The 19,420-nt window shown below is 38.9% G+C and overlaps 1 protein-coding gene across 5 annotated transcripts in view; it reads left to right on the top strand.

The window, feature by feature from the left end:
- The window catches only part of TEX10 (testis expressed 10), a 61,805-nt gene that overhangs the window by 11,259 nt on the left and 31,126 nt on the right, over positions 1-19,420 (top strand). For all 5 annotated transcript variants that reach the window (XR_014824730.1, XR_014824731.1, XM_084991151.1 and 2 more), the window contains 5 exons: positions 4,388-4,500; positions 14,755-14,993; positions 15,729-15,864; positions 17,609-17,784; positions 19,209-19,386. Coding sequence is in view for 3 of the 5 variants with exons in the window: in XM_084991151.1 (XP_084847277.1) it covers positions 4,388-4,500; positions 14,755-14,993; positions 15,729-15,864; positions 17,609-17,784; positions 19,209-19,386 (842 nt within the window). In the remaining 2 variants the exon portion in view is untranslated. The remainder of the gene's footprint in view (positions 1-4,387; positions 4,501-14,754; positions 14,994-15,728; positions 15,865-17,608; positions 17,785-19,208; positions 19,387-19,420) is intronic.

Genomic DNA, 19,420 nt, shown 5'->3' with positions numbered 1-19,420 from the left:
TTTCAGATAACACTGCCTAAAGGTCTAAACACTGCCTTAATTTTATGGATATTTAATGTAGTATACTTTAGAGCTATCCTGTGCTATTATAACATGACTGTATTTGTTAGCAGTTCCTTAACATAGGATACTAAGTTCAGAAGACTGTTTTGCATAGACTGTTTTTTTTTTGAGCTGTGTCTGGTATGTGGAAGTTCCCAGGCCAAGGATTGAACACCTGCCAAAGTGACCCAAGCTGCTGCAGTGAATCGCCGGATCCTTAATCTGTTCGGCCACAAGAGAACTCTCTTGCATGGATTCTTGAAGGCTATATAGAATACTAAATTGGGCTACTCTATAATAGTGAAATAAAATGAGGGAGTGGTTAATTCAAGTGGGAATAGTATTTAAAGAATCTACTGGTAGAATTCTCTGGTTTACCTTGGCAAATTTATGTTGAACAATAATAACTGGAAAAGATAAAATCTATTATCTTAGAGACAAAATATGTGTTAATTATACAGGGTGACATTAAAATGCACATTAGTTTATTTTTTGTTACCATTCCCACTCTTAGTTCCTCTTTCTCATTCACTTTAGTTATAGCTTAATAGTTAAGACATTGGGTGACCTATACCACTTCAAACTTAGAGAAATGAAATGGCATTCCTTGGTCTTAAACTTGAATCACGTACCACAGGCTGAGTTATAGCTCTTTTCTCTCAGGAAATGTAAAGGTTTTCTGATAAATTGGCATCTTTATTAGGTGTAACTTTAGGATTGCTGACTGATTACTTTTAGGTTTTGCTCTATGCATGTAGTATGTTCTTATTTTGCTGCACAGTTGAGAAATTTCATTTTTACCCAAGTAGTTTTTTTTTTTTTTTTTTGTCTTTTGTCTTTGTTGTTGTTATTGTTGCTATTTCTTGGGCCGCTCCTGCGGTATATGGAGGTTCCCAGGCTAGGGGTTGAATCGGAGCTGTAGCCACCGGCCTACACCAGAGCCACAGCAATGCGGGATCCGAGCTGCGTCTGCAACCTACACCACAGCTCACAGCAACACCATATCATTAACCCACTGAGCAAGGGCAGGGATCGAACCCACAACCTCATGGTTCCTAGTCGGATTCGTTAACCACTGCGCCACGACGGGAACTCCCCCAAGTAGTATTTTTTGTAAATCTTTTTAAGAACTTGAAATCTTTCACCTTTGTTTTGAAAGGAAATCTCAAGTTATGTTAAATCTTATTTTCTCAGTGGTTGAGTACTCAGGTCCTAACTGAGGTTGCCTATTTCTGATATGCTGTGTGTATACTTAATTAAGTTTTGAAAATGAAATACAGTTTAAGATTAACTCTTTAATTTACTCTGGTTTTTGGAGTTCTGTATTAATAGTTTTAGGTCAGTATTATAATTTGACACTACAGAAATTTTATTGTCTTAGCTTTGTATTTTAATGTTTGCTACTTTTTTTTTTTTATTTTTTGTCTTTTTGTTGTTGTTGTTGTTGTTGCTATTTCTTGGGCCGCTCCTGCGGCATATGGAGGTTCCCAGGCTAGGGGTCCAATCGGAGCTGTAGCCACCGGCCTACACCAGAGCCACAGCAACGCGGGATCCGAGCCGTGTCTGCAACCTACACCACAGCTCACGGCAACGCCGGATCGTTAACCCACTGAGCAAGGGCAGGGACCGAACCTGCAACCTCATGGTTCCTAGACGGATTCGTTAACCACTGCGCCACGACGGGAACTCCTGTTTGCTACTTTTATTATTAATTAAATAATAATTTTTGCTTTCTAGGGCTGCACCTGTGGCATATGGAAGTTCCCAGGCTAAGGGGTCAAATTGGAACTGCTGCTGCTGGCCTATGCCACAGCCACAGCAGCCGCAGATCCGAGCTACATCTGTATCCTGCACCACCCCTCAGAGCAATGCTGGCTCCTTAACTCAGTGAGGCCAGGGATTGAACCTGCATCATGGACACCAGTCAGGTTTTTAACCTGCTGAGCCATGACAGGAACTCCTATCTTTTCTTTTAATGTTTGTCTAAATGTCTTGTCGTTTTACTGTGAAGATTAGAATTTGGGAGGAATAGTTAGATGCAATCATATATCAAAGATTTATTGAACATCTAAAAATGTGGCTATTTAAGTTAATAAAAATTCAATTTCCCAGTCAGATTAGCCACACTTTAAGTGCTCAGTAGCTTCATATGGCTAGTGGCTACTGTATTGGACAGCATGGATACAGAAAAACTTCATCATTGCAGAAAGGTCTTTAGAATGGCTCTACTCTGCAGTTCTCCCTGTGCTTTTCTAGGCTCTGGGAGTATAAACATGACTGACCCCTCACCATACTTAGCTTCTGGTGAAGTTGATGGAAGGTAAACAAACACATGTCAATATTAGGGAGAAAGACAAAGTAGGATAAAGAGAGTGTGGGAGAACAGTGTTGGGGGGAGCTATTTAAAATAGTTGTTGGGAAGTGCTTTTTTGAAATTCGAGTGTCACTGAGTGACATGGAGGAGCAAGTCTTGTGAAGACCTGTGGGAAGAACCTTCTAGGCACAGGACCAGCAAGTGCAAAACCCTGAAGTGAGAACAAGTTTGACTTATTTGAGGAATGGAAGGAAGGCCTTTGCAAGTGAAGTATTTGGAGAATGGTAGATGATGAGGGAGAGAAAGTGATAGTAACCAGATCACGTGGTACCCTGTGGTCCATGGTATGAAGTTTGAATTTCAACCTAAGTGCGGTAAAAAGACATTGGAGCTTTTAAGCAGAGTGACATGATCTAACTTACGTTTATTTAACTTAAATAAATTTGTAAATAAAACACTAATGAACTCCCATGTGCTCACTGTCCATCTGTAGCACAACGGTAGAGGCCAAACTCACACCATTGATCTCATGGACGACCATTCCTGCCCTGTATACACACCGATTTCATTTATCTTTTCCTGTATTATTAATTACTTAATTTTTGGCTGCCCTGTGGCATATGGAGTTCCCAGTCCAGGGATCAGATCTGAGCCTCAGTTGCGACCTATGTCACAGCTATGGCAATGCCAAATCCTTAACCCACTCTGCTGGGCTGGGGATTGAACCTGCATCCCAGTGCTGTAGAGATACCGCCGATCCCGTTGTGCCACAGCAGGATCTCCTCCTATATTAGATTTTGAAGTGTGACTTATGTTTTAAAAGACCACCCTGGCTGCTATGTAGAGGATTGACTTTGGAGGAGGGGACAAGAGGAAAAGCAAGGACACCAGGAGGCTGTTACAGTAATCTAGGTAAGAGGTAATAGTGGCTTAGAGTCAGGTGGTGGCTAGTGGTGGAAGTGATGAGAAGCAGCTGGATTCTGGTAAAGCTAGCAGGACTGCAGCTGTTCATAGTGAAGGAAAGAGGAGCAAGACTGATGCCTATGTTATGGTCCAAGTCATAGTGTGATTTCTGGTGAGAATTCAGTATGTTTGTGTTAAATTTAAGATGCCTGTCAAAAGTCCAAGGGGAGTTCCCATTTTGGCCCAGCAGGTTAAGGACCGGAAATGTGGATTTGGTCAGTGGGTTAAGGATCCAGTGTTGCCACAAGCTGTGGCGTAGGTTGCAAATTCAGTTCGGATCCTGTGTTGCTGTGCCTGTGGCGTAGGCTGGCAGCTGCAGCTCTGATGTGACCCCCTAGCCTGAGAACTTCTAGATGCCTCAGGTATGGCCGCAAAAAAGAAAGAAAAAGTCCAAGAGGAATTGTCACATAAACATTTTTAGGTCAGGAAGAAGAGAAGAATGCAGTGAAAGTAACTGAGGAGCTGTAGGGTGTAGGAGCTACTTTAGCACCTGAAGTCCCACATGTCAAGAAACCCCTCATTCCCTGGCACAGTGGAATGATTGGTCCTCTGGATAGGAGGAAATAATAGTGTTGTAATCTGAAATGAAGATAGTGTTTTCAAGTAGGAGGAAATGATACATTCACCAACAGTGCTAAAGAATTTTAGAGAAGCGCCTTGCTTTGTGAAAGTGTTAAATATTTTTAATGGGAAATAGAATTGCTGGGGAATAGAGTTTCAGTTAAATGGAGCACTAGATGGAAAACTTTCTTGTATATTTTATAAAATATTGTATTCAGATTCATAATTTTCTTAAATCTTGTTATTTTTTCCCTTTTTCTCCTTTTAAATAGATAAAATGCAAGTAAAAATTAAGGACCAAATAAATAAGCACCAGAAAGATCTGTGGGTGGAAATTTGATGGCTTAACAGTTTATTGTGATTTTAAAATTTATTTACATATTATATTATTAGCAGATGGCATAATGGTAAATTTATCGTTGACAAGTTGTTAAATTTCTGCTTAGATTCTTGTTATTTTAATAAACTGTTACTTATAAATTTTCTAATCTTTGCTTATTTTAATAGGAGTCATGGCTTCGAAAGAATTATCTTATTGATTTCAAACACCATTTTATGAATAATTTTCCATATGCCTTAAAAGAAATAAGCAAGCACAGAAGGAAAGAGACAAATAAAAGGTATTGCTATTCTTTTCCACTGTTTAACCTGAAATTATCAGAAAATAATTAGCCTTAAACTGGAACATTCTACACTATGAGGTGTTTTCAATCTAGATTTTGTGAAGTAAAGATAAAAGCAGTAGTGTGGCTGATCTTGAACAAGTCACTTTAAGCCCTAGGACTTAACATTTTTTTAATTTTAATTTTTTTTATCTGTAAATTGAATGTTTTGTGCTAAATGAGTGTCAAGTATCAAATTAGGTAGATATGAATTTAATAAATTTTGCTGAGGCAGGTGGCTTATTTGTGAGAAGCACTATATATATAATTATTGAATCTCTAGGTGAGAGAAAATCTTAAAAGTCATTAGTTCTGCTCTCCTTTATACAGGAGGAAAGTAGTAATGAGACTGGTACCAGTATCCTGAAGGAAGAAGAATAATTGGAGAAAAATAGTGCTCTTTTCTAAAATAAATGGGGTTATAAATTAGAAGATAGAGTTTTAAAAAAGTGTAAGCCTGGAAATTATTTAAAATATCTCAAGTGAGAGGAGATAAATGTGAAAACAAATTATCTAATGAAATTTGACAAGCAGGTACAAGCTAGAACACTAAAAGGTCACTTCCTCCAAATGAGCAAACACTTAAAGGATCTTACAATCTGTCATAAGGTCTTTAAATTGATCAAAAAGAGGAAACTACCTGGAGAGTCATTGAGACTCCTTGCGCAGGAGTCAAAGGATATGCTCAGAAGTGATACGGCTATTGTAGGCAGATGAGCTTTTCATTCACTCACTCAGTAATTATTTTCGTTGCTTACTATAAACAAAGTTTGGTGATGGAGATAATTACACATCTTAGGTTGTACTCTTTGTTCTCTTAAGCAGTTTCATAAATTGCTAAAATTGGTACAGAATCTTAAAATTGATAAAAAGAGTGTCATGGTCTAGTCAGGAGACAGAAATTATACCAAGTGATTTTAACAGAAAATTTTTTTTTTGTCTTTAGGGCCACACCTGCGGCATATGGAGGTTCCCAGGCTAGGGGTCCGGTCAGAGCTGAAGCCACCGGCCTACACCACAGCCATAGCAGTGCTGAATCTGAGCTGAGTCTGCAACCTACACCACAGCTGACGGCAATGCCAGATCCTTAAGCCATTGAGCAAGGCCAGGGATTGAAGCCGCATTCTCATGGATGCTAGTCGGGTTCCCTAATCTCTCAGCCGCGACGGGAACTCCCTTAACAGAGAATTTAATACAAACAGTTGTTAACTAGGTAGTAAAGAACTGGAAAGACAAAAGGGAACACACTTACACAAAGTAAGGTGTTGTGGTGTTGCACCTGCAGGAAGTGGCTGGTATTCAGGCTGGGAGAGCAAAAAGAAGAGGGAAAAGAAGCTTGGAGGAAAGGCATCTGGAGCCACAACTCAGCCCTCGAGGAAGGGATTGGTGCTCAGCTGGTGCTGATATCTTTGAGATCAGAAGAGGGGCCCTGTGGGGCAGGGGTCCAGGATTCTGCAGAGGGGGTTCTGGCTGGCTGTTGCAGGTGTTTTTAGGGGCACAATGATGCTGGTTCTGTGTCAGAAAAACCGTGAGCTGGAACCATCTCCGACTGCTGGAATGAACTGCTGCTGGGCTGAAGAAGAGTTGTTTTACAATGACAGCAAAAGAGAGCAAAAATAGGACTAGGAAGCAAAACAGAAAGGAAAGTGTCCTATCTTCCTCCTATAGCTTTCCAGTCTCTAGTACCCCTTTGTTGGCAGAAGCTAGCTATAAAGGAAAAAATGTGGCTCACAGAGTCTCAGTCCCAGCATCACAAAGCAGGGTGTAGAAGGGTGATTTTGAAGCTGAGAAACATTAGTTCAGTAACTTGCAGGAGGAAAAGTGAATTTACGTATATAACACAAGGCATGTGTAGGTGTCATTAGAACTTTATATTTAAGAGGTGCTGTAGGAATCTGTAGGAAGAGACATCCTTGTTAGGGTAAACAGACAAAGCTGTGTTGGAGAATAGTATTTTTTCATGGATATGATTTTAGGAGGCGGAAGTGAAGCAAGGGATGAGAGATTACACTAACTGGAGGAGATAGCATATGAGAAAGCTACAGGATTAGATGGAGAACATGAGACAGATCTGGGTTAAATCTGATTTCTGCTGTTGACAAGAGTTCATGCTGAAAGTCATTTCTTAAGTTCATTTATCTTTCAGCTTTGATCCTTTGGCATTGGTTGGATCAAAACTATGTTGTAGAAATAATTTAGAGAGTTTCTGAAGTTAAAGGGGACAGAGAATCAGATGGGGGATATATTCTTGAGCAAGTAAATTGTTATATAATCCATATATAATTTTCTTGGTAGAGCAAAAGTTTTAATGAAGTCCATGGATAAGCTTCAGAATATCCTTGAACTCCTGAGTAGAATTATATGTGTGTATATTTTGTCCAGTAAGAAGTTTCAGATAAAATTTTCATCAGAATGAGATTAAATAACTGTTGGGATGTTTGGAATTTGGTAGACCATTAAATGGAAGTAAAGTATTCAAGATTGTGTGGGTATATTATCATTATTCAATTTATTGGACACTTAATATGTACAAGGCACTTGCTGTACCAGGTGCTGAGCATTTAGTGAAAAAGAAGATTGGTAGAGTGCCACTTCTCATGGAGTACAGTCTAGGGAGGGAGACATTTATTTTTGATTCTTTTTAGTGACCAACTGTGATAAGGTTAATGAAAAAGAGTTTAGAGTAATAGAAAAGTATGTAATAAGGAGCTGATCCTGCTCTTTCTTGAGGGAAGTGAGGTAGGTCTTCAGGGAAGGCTGCCCTGATGATGTAATTTGTGCCAGGATATAAAAGGGGGGGAAAAGGAGTTAATTGTCAAAAGGCTGAGGTGGTGAAATTGTGGAATTTTTAGCAAAAATGAATTGGCTGTGTAACTTATTCTTCATAAACTTGCCCAGTGATTTGTTTTAAGGGACCACAGGCTGCTCTTTTACTTCCATGAGGAAGTGCATTGTACACTTAGCAGATAGCCTGTGGAGGGCAACACAAGTTAGGGAGGCCAACGTTGGTCTAGGCCATTAGTCTTCACACTTACTCAATGTATCAGTCTCCAGTTAATTTTTATACTTTATTTTTTTTCTTTTGCTTTTTAGGGCCGCACCCACGGCACATGGAGGCTCCCAGGCTAGGGGTCCAATGGGAGCTACAGCTGCTGGCCTACACCACAGCCACAGCAACTTCAGATCCGAGCCATGTCTGAGACCTATACCACAGTTCACGGCAACACTGGATTCTTAAGCCACTGAGCAAGGCCAGGGGTCCAGCTTGCAACCTCATGGTTCCTAGTTGGATTCGATGGGAACACACTGTGTTCCCGCTGTGCCACAATGGGAACTCCTGTCTTTTTAGGGCTGCACCTGTAGCATATGGAAATTCCCAGGCTAGAGGTCCAATTGGAGCTACAACTGCCAGCCTACACCACAGCTGCAGCAATGCCACGTCTGAGCCTCCTCTGACCTACGCCACAGTTCACAGCGTTGCCAAATCCTTAACCCACTGAGTGAGGCCAGGGATTGAACCTGTATCCTCATGGGTACTAGTGGGGTTTGTTACCGCTGAGCCATGATGGGAACTCCAATTTTTATAATTTACTTTCATTTTTTGGCCATGGCTTGCAGCAGCGTGATGAGGGATCCCAGGTCCTAGACCAGAGATTGAACCAAGCCACAGCAGTGGAGTTGCTAACCACTAAACCATCAGGGAACTCTCTATCCCCAGTTAATTTTTTGACCTGATGTCTAAATTTTTTTTTTTTTTTGCTTTTTGTCTTTTTAGGGCCGCTCCTATGGCATATGGAAGTTCCCGGGCTAGGGGTCTAATCAGAGCTGTAGCTGCCAGTCTACACCACAGCCACAGCAACCCTAGATCTGAGACAAGTCTGCGACCCACACCACAGCAACACCAAATCCTTGACCCACTGAGCGAGGCCAGGGATCGAACTGGCAACCTCATGGTTCCTAGTTGAATTCGCCTCCACTGTGCCACGATGGGAACTCCTACTAAATTTTTTTTTTTTTTGTAATGGCCATGGCATATGGAAATTCCTGGGCCAGGGATTGAATCTGAGCCGCAGCTGTGACCTATACTGCAGCTGCAGCAATGCCAGGTCCTTTAACTCACTGCTGGGCTAGGGATCTATCCTGCACCTCTGCAGCTCCCTGAGCCACTGCAATCAGGTTCTTAACCCACTGTGCCATAGCAGGAACTCCTGATGTCTAAATTTTTTTAATCTTAGGTTGTAATATTGAATTACAATATTTTATTTATTTTTATTGTGATAAAATATATATAAATTTACCATTTCAACCGTTTTTAACATACAGTTCAGTGGCATTAAGTATATTTACATTGTTTTGCAACCATCACCACATTCATCTAGAATTTTTTCAGTTTCCCAACTGAAACTCAGTGCACATTAAGCAGTAATTCCCCATGCTCCCTTCCTCCCAGTTCCTGGGAACCACTCTTCTACTTTTCTGTCTATTGATTTCACTGTTCTAAGTAACTCATATCAGTAGAAGCATACAGTATTCTTTTGTGTCTGGCTTAATTTTACTTAGCATAATATCTTCAAGAGTTTTTTGTTTTGTTTTGTTTTTTAGGGCTGTTCATGCGGCAGATGGAAGTTCCCAGGCTAGGGTTCAAATTGGAGCTACAGCCACCGGGCCTACGCCACAGCCACAGACACACAGGATCCAAGCTGTGTCTGCCACCTACACCGCAGCTCACAGCAGTGCTATATCCTTAACCCACTGAGCAGGGCCAGGAATCGAACCCATATCCTCATGGATATTAGTCAGGTTTGTTACTGCTGAGCCACAATAGGAACTCCCTTCAAGGTTTATTCATGTTGTACCATGTTCTAGCATTTCATTCCTTCATTCCTTTTTTTTTAAATGTAGTTTTTTAAGAGCAGTTTTAGATTCATAGTAATTGAACAGAAAATAAATAGTCCTCATATACTGTACTCCTGCCCCCACAGATGTATAGCTTCCCTCACTATCAACATCCCACATCAGAGTTACGTATGTGTTATAATCTATGGATCTAAGTTGACACACATCTTTAACACTCAAAGTCCCTAGTTTCTGTTAGGGTTCACTCTTGGGTGTACATTCTATGAGTTTTGACAAACGTGGAATGACATGTACCCATCATGTAGTATCATACATGGTATATTTCACTGTCCTAAAAATCCTCTGTGCTCTACCTATTCATCCAATTTTTCTTTTTAGTGCTAAAAAATATTTCATTATATGGATGTGTCATGGTTTATTCATTCACCTACTGAAGAACCTCTTGGGTGCTTCCACTTTTGCATTACTTTTTAAGGCTGAATAATCTTCCACTGTATGTATATACCATATATCTTTTCATCTGTCAGTGGACATGTGGGTGGTTTCCACCTTTTGGCTGTTGTGAATAACGCTGCTATGAACTTTGGTCTCCAAATGTCTGTTCAAATCCTCGCTTTCAATTCTTTTGTGTGTATCAAAGGATATAACTTTGGCATTATTGAAAATATTGACATTTCTAAGAAATGTCAATTCTTAGAAAGCTCTAAGAAAGCTTTCTTTTTGCAGGCATACCTTATGTGGTGATTATTCTAGTAAGTTGACTAATATGTACTGGGAGGAGATACAGCTAAGTCTTGCCTTTGGCTTACAGATCAACTTGTGAGAGAGAAAGATTCACTGCTGACTAGTCTACAGTTGGGAAGATTTTCCATTGTCCTGGGAATAGTAGTTTATTTTTTCAGAGGGATTGGAGAGCTTTGATTGATTTATTTTTAGGAGGTTTAGATTGACCTAGTGGTAGTTGAGTGCTTGGGAATTTATTGCAAGGTGTATTGGGAAGGGCTGATTTTCTCTTTATGGTAGTGATAGAAAGTTTCTTTTAGAAATATTTGTTTGTGGGAGTTCCTTTTGTGGCACAGCGGAAACGAATCAGGCTAGTATCCATGAGGGTGTGGGTTTGATCCCTGGCCTCGCTCAGTGGGTTAAGGATCTGGTGTTGCTGTTAGTTGTGGTGTAGGTTGCAGATTCTGCTCAGATCCCACATTGCTGTGGCTGAGGTGTAGATTGCAGACTCGGCTCAGATCCAGCATTGCTGTGGCTGTGGTGTAGGCTGGCATCTGTAGCTCCCATTCGACCCCTAGCCTGGAAACTTCCATATGCCTCAGATGCAGCCCTAAAAAAGCAAAGAGAAAAAGAAGAAATATTTGTTTGTAAAAAGTGAGTTATAGGAATTCTCTTGTGGTGCAGCAGGTTTGGCATTGTCATTGCAGCAGCTTGGGTCCCTGCTGTGGCCTGGGTTCAATCTCAGGCCCAGGAACTTCCACATGTCATGGACACGGCCAAAATATAAAACAAAAACAACAAAGAAGGAGCTATATTAAAGAAACAGTGGGTAAATAATAAATACTTCAGACAGTATGTGAATGATTGCATTTGAGAAAAATGTGCTAACAGATTCTTTGTGGGAACCTGAGGGTAGAATGAGCCCCAGAGAAAGACAGTGCAATAGGAATTGAGTACAGTTGATCCTTCAACAACTTGGGGGTTGGGGTGCCAACCCTCTGTGCAGTGAAAAATCCGCATAGAACTTTACAATCAAGCCCTCTGCCTCCTTGGTTTAGCATCCTCAGATTCAACCAACTGTGGATTGTGTAGTATTGTAGTATGTTTTGAAAAAAAATTTGTGGTGTTCCTGTTGTGCTGCGGTGGAAATGAACCCAAGTAGAATCCATTAGGACGTGGGTTTGATCCCTGGCCTCACTCAGAGAGTCAAGGATCTGGTATCGCTGTGAGCTGTGGTGTAGGTCACAGATGTGGCTCAGATCCCATGTTGCTGTAGCTGTGGTATATAGGCTGGAAGCTGTAGCTCCAATTGAACAACTAGCCTGGGAATTTCCATAGGCTGCACGTGTGGCCCTAAAAAGCAAAAGAAAAAAATTTGTGTGTAGGTGTACCCACACAGTTCAAACCCATGTTGTTCAAGGGTCAGCTCTACTTAAGCAGAAATCAAAAGGAAATTGACTTGCAGTTTCATCTGTAGAAGAAATCTGGGCTTCGTATATGATTAAATTGAATAGAAACGTTTGGTAAGGCTAAAAGAAAAGATCATCTGAAACAGTATAGAAGGTTACTTGGTAAAAAGATATTTGTTGGATGTATTGTACAAGTATACATCGTTGTGTTTCACTTTATTGCTCTTGGCAGATAGTGCATAATTTTTTATAAGTTGAGGGTTTTGGCAATCCTGCATCAAGCAAGTCTGTTGTCATTGTTTTTCTAACAGCATTTGCTCACTTCATGTCCGTCACATTTTGGTAATTCTTTGCAGATTTCAAACTTTTTCACTCATATTTTGGTGATTGGGTAGTATGAGTCCTCCAGCTTTGTGCTACTTCAGTCTTATGTTGGGTAGTTTAAGTATTTTGCCCTTCCACATAGACTTTTGAGTCAGTTTGTCCATAACTACAAAATAACTTGCTGGGATTTTGATTGGAATTGTGTTGAATCTGTAGATCTAGTTGGGGAACATGTTACTTTAACTACTGAGAGGATGCAAGACTGGGATTAAGTTTTGAGTAAAATCTGTTTTAATTCCATTTCACCTTCATCCTGAAAGAGAAGCCTGTAAGGATCCAGCTTAGAGTAGGGATAATATACAAAAGTCCCCCTGTTTGGCAGGCCCAAAAGCATGGTGGGCTTTTTTTTTTGCCTCTTCTAGGGCCGGACCTGCGGCATATGAATGTTCCCAGGCTAGGGGTCTAATTGGAGCTGTAGCCGCCAGCCTACGCCAGAGCCACAGCAACACTGGGATCTGAGCCACGTCTTTGACTTACACCACAGCTCACGGCAACACCAGGGATCGAACCTGCAACCTTATGGTTCCTAGTTGGATTCGTTAATAGCTGAGCCAGGGAACTCCAGGCCCTGGACTTTGACTTTTTTCTGGGATGCCTCTAAAAGGTTACTTCAGTTTTCCAGTTTTTTGGGGGTGCATTAGCACTTGTCCTCAGGACTAGGCCTTGACCCCTGAGATCTTGCTTTTTCTTAGAATTTGGGGCCAAGTAAGTGTTCATTATCTTGTTAGCTCTTGAATGCTTTTGAGTTGTTAAAAACTATTTCATCCAGTTTCTAAAAGTTATTTTCAGGAAGGGGATTAGGTCTAATTACCTACGCTATCATTACTGAAAGTGAGGTTTTCTCTAGTGGCCCGCCTTCCTCATAGAATTAGTGGTTGGAATATTTAGACTTTAAAATTCTGTATAAGTTAATGGAGGAGCCAGGTGAATTCTCCCAAGTTTGCAATGTCTAATGAGATCTTCCAGACAGTAATAGAATATGCTATTTGAGATAAACCTAGGTAGATCTTGGAAAGCTCTACCTGTGGTGAAGAAGTGTTGCAATTGAGTTTTTGTGTGGTCCACTTAGTGTAAAATGTGCTTTGGCTTTGGGCACTGAGCATTTTGGCAGAGAGAACCTACTAGTAATTTTGGGTTTGTGGTATAGATTGCTAGTCGTCTGTTCCAGTTTTCATTCATTCTCCCCTCTCTCAATGATAAAAGTACTTGTTTTTAGTTGGGCATATGACTACACAAAATAAAAACTAGATTTCCCAACTTATTTTCTAGTTGGGGTGATTGTGTGGATAATTTCTATTTTTTTTTTTTTTGTTTCTTTTTGTTTTTAGGCCATAGGTGTGGCATATGGCAGGTCCCAGGCTAGGGGTTGAATTAGAGCTGCAGCTACTGGCCTACGCCAGAGCCACAGCAATGCCAAATCCGAGGTGCATCTGCAGTCTACACCACAGCTCCTTGCAGTGCCAGATCCTTAACGCACTGATTGAGTCCAGGGATCGCACCCACATCCTCATGGCTACTAGTCAGATTGGATTTATACCAGAGACACTTTAAGCTCAACATGTCATCAGTAGAATTTGTTTTTTGGATATTTTACTCCTCTCTGCTACATCATCTCCATTTACCAGTGCTGGAACTCTTGATTCCTTCATTCCTCATCATCCCAAAACTCACATGCATGTATATATTTAAGCAAACTTCAAATCCAGATAATTTTTATTCTTCCTGAATGTCCCCCTTTCTCCTAGTCTGTGCCAGCATTGGTTCTTGCACTTGTCCTGTCTTGACTATATTACTCGTGTAGACATGCAACTGCTTCTTTGTTTAGAGTCATACAACTCTGATTTTTACTTTTCCATCCACTGAATTAGCCATCTGGAAGAAGTTTTTAGCCATGGTACTCCTGTGCCTGCAGAGTTGATTTTGGTGTCCTTAGCCTTCAACTCTTCATAATCTTGTCCCATTTTACTTTTTTAGGCTCATTTGTCATTCCTAGCCCTACAATTAATGTCTTGATAGCACCAAATTTATTTTATTTCCCTTCTCATGTATTTGTGTTTCCTCACTGCTGTGTCCTTGCTTATGCCAAATCCAAGATTATTTTTTTCTTTTAAATCAACTATATTCCAGAATTAAATACATAAGTAAAATATAAGTATTTTTAAATCAACACTACATGTTAGTAAACATGAAAATAAACATGAAAATAAATGAGTATTTATATTCTAAGTTGCAAAGACATTTTATTTTTATTAAGGTATTCTATTTGAAGTTCTCTTTGAATTTCTTTTGAGCTTTTGAAAGATATGATTTGGCTAGAAAGAAATGATTTTAACATGTGAATCATAAAACTTAAGTCATTTCATGATAATGCTTATCCATTCTGGTCTCTTATTTCACACATAAGGAAATTGTGACCAGGAGAAATTAGTGATTCTGTTAAGTCAAGATTAGTTAGAAGCTGAATCAAAGTCTGCTGTGACCTCCATCCTAATATAAGTATCTGCTTAAAGAAAATCTTCAAATGTGTTGAGGTTTTCAAGTCTTAACTCCAAGTTACGTCTAAAATTACCAAGCAGTGTTTTAAGGGCCTGTACTTTTCATGTGAATAGCAACTCAGGTAATAAACTGAACAGTGTGCATTTTTAATTTATGCCTTGATGACCCTGATTCCTTAATGAATGGTTTATTTATAAAACGATGGCTTTATATACCTTCCTTCTTGGCAATTTATTCTAGGAGGAATATTTTTTGACCCATTGATAGATTACTTTAAGTAGTCTAAGTGAAGCAGGTGTGGTAGGTATAACGCTTATAGATGTGTGTGTGTCTTTGTTTTTAGCATCAAGCATTGCACAGTGCTCTCCAATAATGTAGATCATCTCTTACTGAATTTAACATTGTCTGATATCATGGTCTCCCTGGCAAATGCCTCAACTTTGCAGAAGGATTCCAATTGGATAGAAATGATAAGGAAATTTGTAACAGAGACCCTTGAAGATGGCTCTAGGCTAAATAGTAAACAGCTGAACAGATTGCTTGGGGTATCCTGGAGGTTAATGCAGATACAACCAAACAGAGGTAGGTGCTACTGCTTTGTCCTTACTTGAGTCAGGAGCTCTTATGCATTCTATTTAGGGTCTAACTTTGAATTGATTACTTTCAAACATTTCCTGTGGTCATATTACTTACATTCAAGCCATAAAAGGTAGCTAAAATAATTATAAAGGAATATCTACTTCAACACAGAAATGTTTCATGGGCTCAGCTCATCCCCTTCTCTATGGGTAGGTTGACTCTGAAGCTAATTGGTAGGATTTCTACTAGATTACAGAGTTGGAATGAAAGGAGGTAGGTGTTACTAAGATGAAATGGCATTGAGCCTAATGATAAAGAAAACCCTCTTCTGAACTATTTGACTAGAAATTGCTAAATTCTGTTTATCTCCTTACCTTTCTTCTAACTTAAAGTTATGTTGCATTATATCTGTTTTTAGCATGACTTAGCAATTTTTTTCATTCAGAAATAGAACTTTCCTGTTTGGTCCTCATCTTCTCCACCTTTCTAGTATTCTGGTTTTTCCCATTGTTACCTAGGTTTGTTGTCTCTTAGGAAAATTTTTCTGTAATCTCTGGTTGTTTGACTTTTGTATTAGGCAACATTGCTGTAGGATTTTGGTGGGAGGCATCAGTTTGTGGCTGTGATCTGCTTTGTCATAGGAACAAAGTAAAGTATTTCTGTGCTTTTTAGAAGAATTTGAGTGCTGGTGAACAAACATTTTTGATTCATATTCAGTTATTTTCTTTCTGTTTTTAGAGGCCACGGAGTCTCTCATTAAGGCAGTTTATACATTGTATCAGCAGAGATGCCTTTCCCTTCCAGTTCGGACTTTGTTACTGAAGTTTTTCAGTAAAATTTATCAGAAAGAAGAACTGAGATCTTATAGAGTCAGGTAAAATTTCCTTTGTTATTTTGCCTTTTTCTTACCAAGTGATTTTGTAGTCTGTTTAATTTATTTTTAGTTTTTATTATTACTACTTTTATCTCTTTAGGGCCATACCCATGGCGTATGGAGGTTCCCAGGCTAAGGGTCCAATTGGAGCTGTAGCTGTTGGCCCACACCACAGCCACAGCAATGCCAGATAGGAGCCGTGTCTGCGACCTACAGTATAGCTCACAGCAACGCCGGATCCTTAAACCACTGAGTGAGGCCAGGGATCGAACCCATCACCTCATGGTTCCTAGTTGGATTCCTCTGTGCCACGATGGGAACTCCCTAGTCTGTTTAATTTAAATAAGATGATAGAGTGATTAAGTACTGGGAGAAATTCATACTTTTTAATCCTATTTGGTTGCATTTAGGAAAAGATAAAATTTATGACGAAGCATACATAATAGTGCCAGTAATCTTTATATACATAACTGAGCAGATACAGCATATAGTTCCACTTGTCCACTTACAGCTGAAGGATATTTGGAATGACCTGTAGTAGCCTCCACCTTTTCTTTTGCTTCCTAGAAAAATTAATAAAGGTTGAATCACTAGCCCTTAGTGACATATTGGGACATGGTATAAGAGGGTATACTGCCCTCATGGTATAAGAATGAGGGCAGTAGAAGGGGGTATGTGAAATAAGTGAAGAAGATAAAGAAGTACAAACTTAGTTATAAATTAAGTAAGGGGATGTGTATATAGCATAAGGAATATGGTCAGTGATACTGTGATAACTTTCTATGAGGATTGATGTTTACTAGACTTAAAATGGTAATCATTTATAATATAGGCAAATGTCATATCATTATGTAGTATATACCTGAAATTAATATAATACTGTATGACAAAAATATGTCAATAAACTTTCTTTTTAATGAGAACAAAAGATGAGGTTTCTGGCTTAGTTTGGTGCTATCAGGTGAGATAGACAGCATGAAGAGTAGAACTAAGGAATTTTTTGATATGGTGAGATTGAGATTTATTTGGGATAGTCAGAAGATGATGACTGGATAGAAGATAGAGATTTGGGATACCTCAGCATAGATAGGTAGTTTCGGACATCTTTGAGTCCTTACAGTATTGTTGTACTTTGAGGTGTAGGTACTGTTGCTTCTCTCTTACAGAAAGAAACAGAAACTTAGGTTAAATAAGTTGGTGAGTGTCATGAAACTAAAGGGTAATAGAACTGAGACTTAAGTTCGGGTCTGAGTTACAAAGGTCTTGCTTAAATCACTAAACCCTTGGCAGAGAGCAAAACTGCTTATTGTTACCCGAATAAGGAAACAGCAGAAATATGAAAGAACTAAAATAACACAAGTTATGAAGCAATTTAGTGTGGGGACACCCTACACTAAATGTATCAGGGACTTAACATGGAATAGTAATTAACACTAATTAGTATAAATAGTTCATGGAGAGTTAGGTAGGATGTGTATGCTTTAAGATAAAAATGCAGTTTACACAGTGCCCCAGATTACATGGACTTTTTAATATAGTGGGTAAAACCTTGGAAAATGCTACAGCTGAGTAAATGATGATGGCCATCCTGCAGGCTCTCAGATGTTTAAATAAGTGAATGTGGGGTTATTGGTAAATGATTTGTCACTTTTTAGTGTATTTAAGCTTAAAATATTTTTCATTTAAATTTATTTCCCTTGTCTTTGAAAATTACACTTTATTTTTCTTCCTTGGCCTTTCTTAGGTATCGTAGTAAAGTGTTATCCCGTTGGTTGGCTGGTTTACCATTGCAACTTGCTCATCTTGGCTCTAGAAACCCTGAGCTCTCAACACAGCTTATTGATATTATCCATACTGCTGCAGCACGAGCAAATAAAGAATTACTAAGAAGTTTACAAGTTACTGCTCTCCGAATCTATGGTAAGAGTTTTGTTTAACTGTAAGTAGTAATTGGTCTACCCTGATTTAGGAAAGAAGTGTCAAAGAGGAGCTCTTCAGGCTTGCTTTTCCTTTAAATTATTATGTTAATTTATATAGTGGTGAAATTAACAAAACAAACAGTAAATTCATTTTCTGTAGTAAGTATTATTTATTAAAATTGTTTTAGAAAGTTAGTGGTTATATTCCCTTCCTGCCCTATGTGGAAGTTCCTGGGTCAAGGATTGAACCTGTGCTATAGCAGCGACCCAGGCTACTGCAGTGAAAACACCAGATCCTTAACCTGCTGTGCCATGAGAGAACTCCTTGTTGAATTCTTAAATTGTCTTTTAAGCCACGTTATTCATAAATTCAGAACTGATCGTGTATTTTTATAAAATTCCTTTGACACTTTGGTGGCAAATTTTATTTAATCATAATTAATTTCTTGTGTGACTTGCATATATTAATAGTTCTTTATTCACCCCTGGTATTATTTCATTTTTTAAGGAAAAATATCAATTAAGCAAACTGAAATATATACATGGTTAATTTACATTATTGGGATGTAATTCATATACCATAAAATTTGCCATATTACAGTATGCAGTTAATTGATTTTTAGCATATTCCCAAGAATGTGAAGTTGTCACCATTGTCTAATTCCAGAATATTTTTATCATGCCAAAAAAGAAACTGTACTATTCATTAGTCGTCCCTCCCTATTCCCTCTTTCCCCAGCTCCTGGCAACCAGTAATCTACTTTTCTGTCTCTGTGTATTTTCCTATTCTGGACATTTCTTACGGATGGAATTTATAACATGGATCTTTTGAATCTGGCTTCTTTCACTTAGCATACTATTTTTAGGATTCATCCACTTTGTAGTATGTATCAGTACTTCATTTCTTTTTAATGCTGAGTAGTATTCCATTCCATAAGTGGATATATCACTTAATATTTATCCTTCATTAGTTGATGGACATTTGGTTTGTTTATACCTTTTGTGGATAATATTTCTAAATCTGCATTTTTCAGTATTGCCACTGTGTGTGTGTGTGTATACACAAACAGGTGTTTGGCTTTAAATTAGGTTGGTATGATAATTGTAACTCTTTGGCAGAAGTGCCTTTTTTTTTTTTTATTCTCCTTGTGTCCAGTCCCTTTAACCTCATCATAGTTCTTATTTCAAATAACACATTTGAATGTTATGAAATTATTACAGGGTAAAATGTACCTTATTGTTTTCAGCATTTTACTTTAGATAATACTTTAAACCATACAAATATGCTTTGTGATGAAACTTTTTTCCATGTAATTTATTAGATTTCAATATGACAGTGAAAATAATCACTTAATCTGCTTTATTAATTTAACTCTGGTTTGTATATCTTTTTTAGTTGAATTTAATGTCTTCCTACCCCACTAGATCCACAAGAAGGCACTGTCGTGGTTCTCCCAGCAGAATCTCAGCAGCTTTTGGTTCAGCTTGTATATTTTCTACCCAGTCTGCCTGCTGATTTGCTTTCTCGGTTAAGTCGTTGCTGTATTATGGGAAGACTAAGTTCAAGTTTGGCTGCCATGCTTATCGGGATACTGCACATGAGGTAGCATGCTCAAGTGAGCTGTATTTTAAGTGGA

The sequence above is a fragment of the Sus scrofa genome, chromosome 1 (assembly GCF_054392235.1).
Source record: "Sus scrofa isolate SSC_HxYL_T2T_F1_AM1 chromosome 1, Sscrofa_HxYL_maternal_Yorkshire_Landrace_v2.0, whole genome shotgun sequence".
NCBI classification, from domain to species: Eukaryota; Metazoa; Chordata; class Mammalia; order Artiodactyla; family Suidae; genus Sus; species Sus scrofa.
This window is presented reverse-complemented; position numbering and strand designations above follow the sequence as displayed.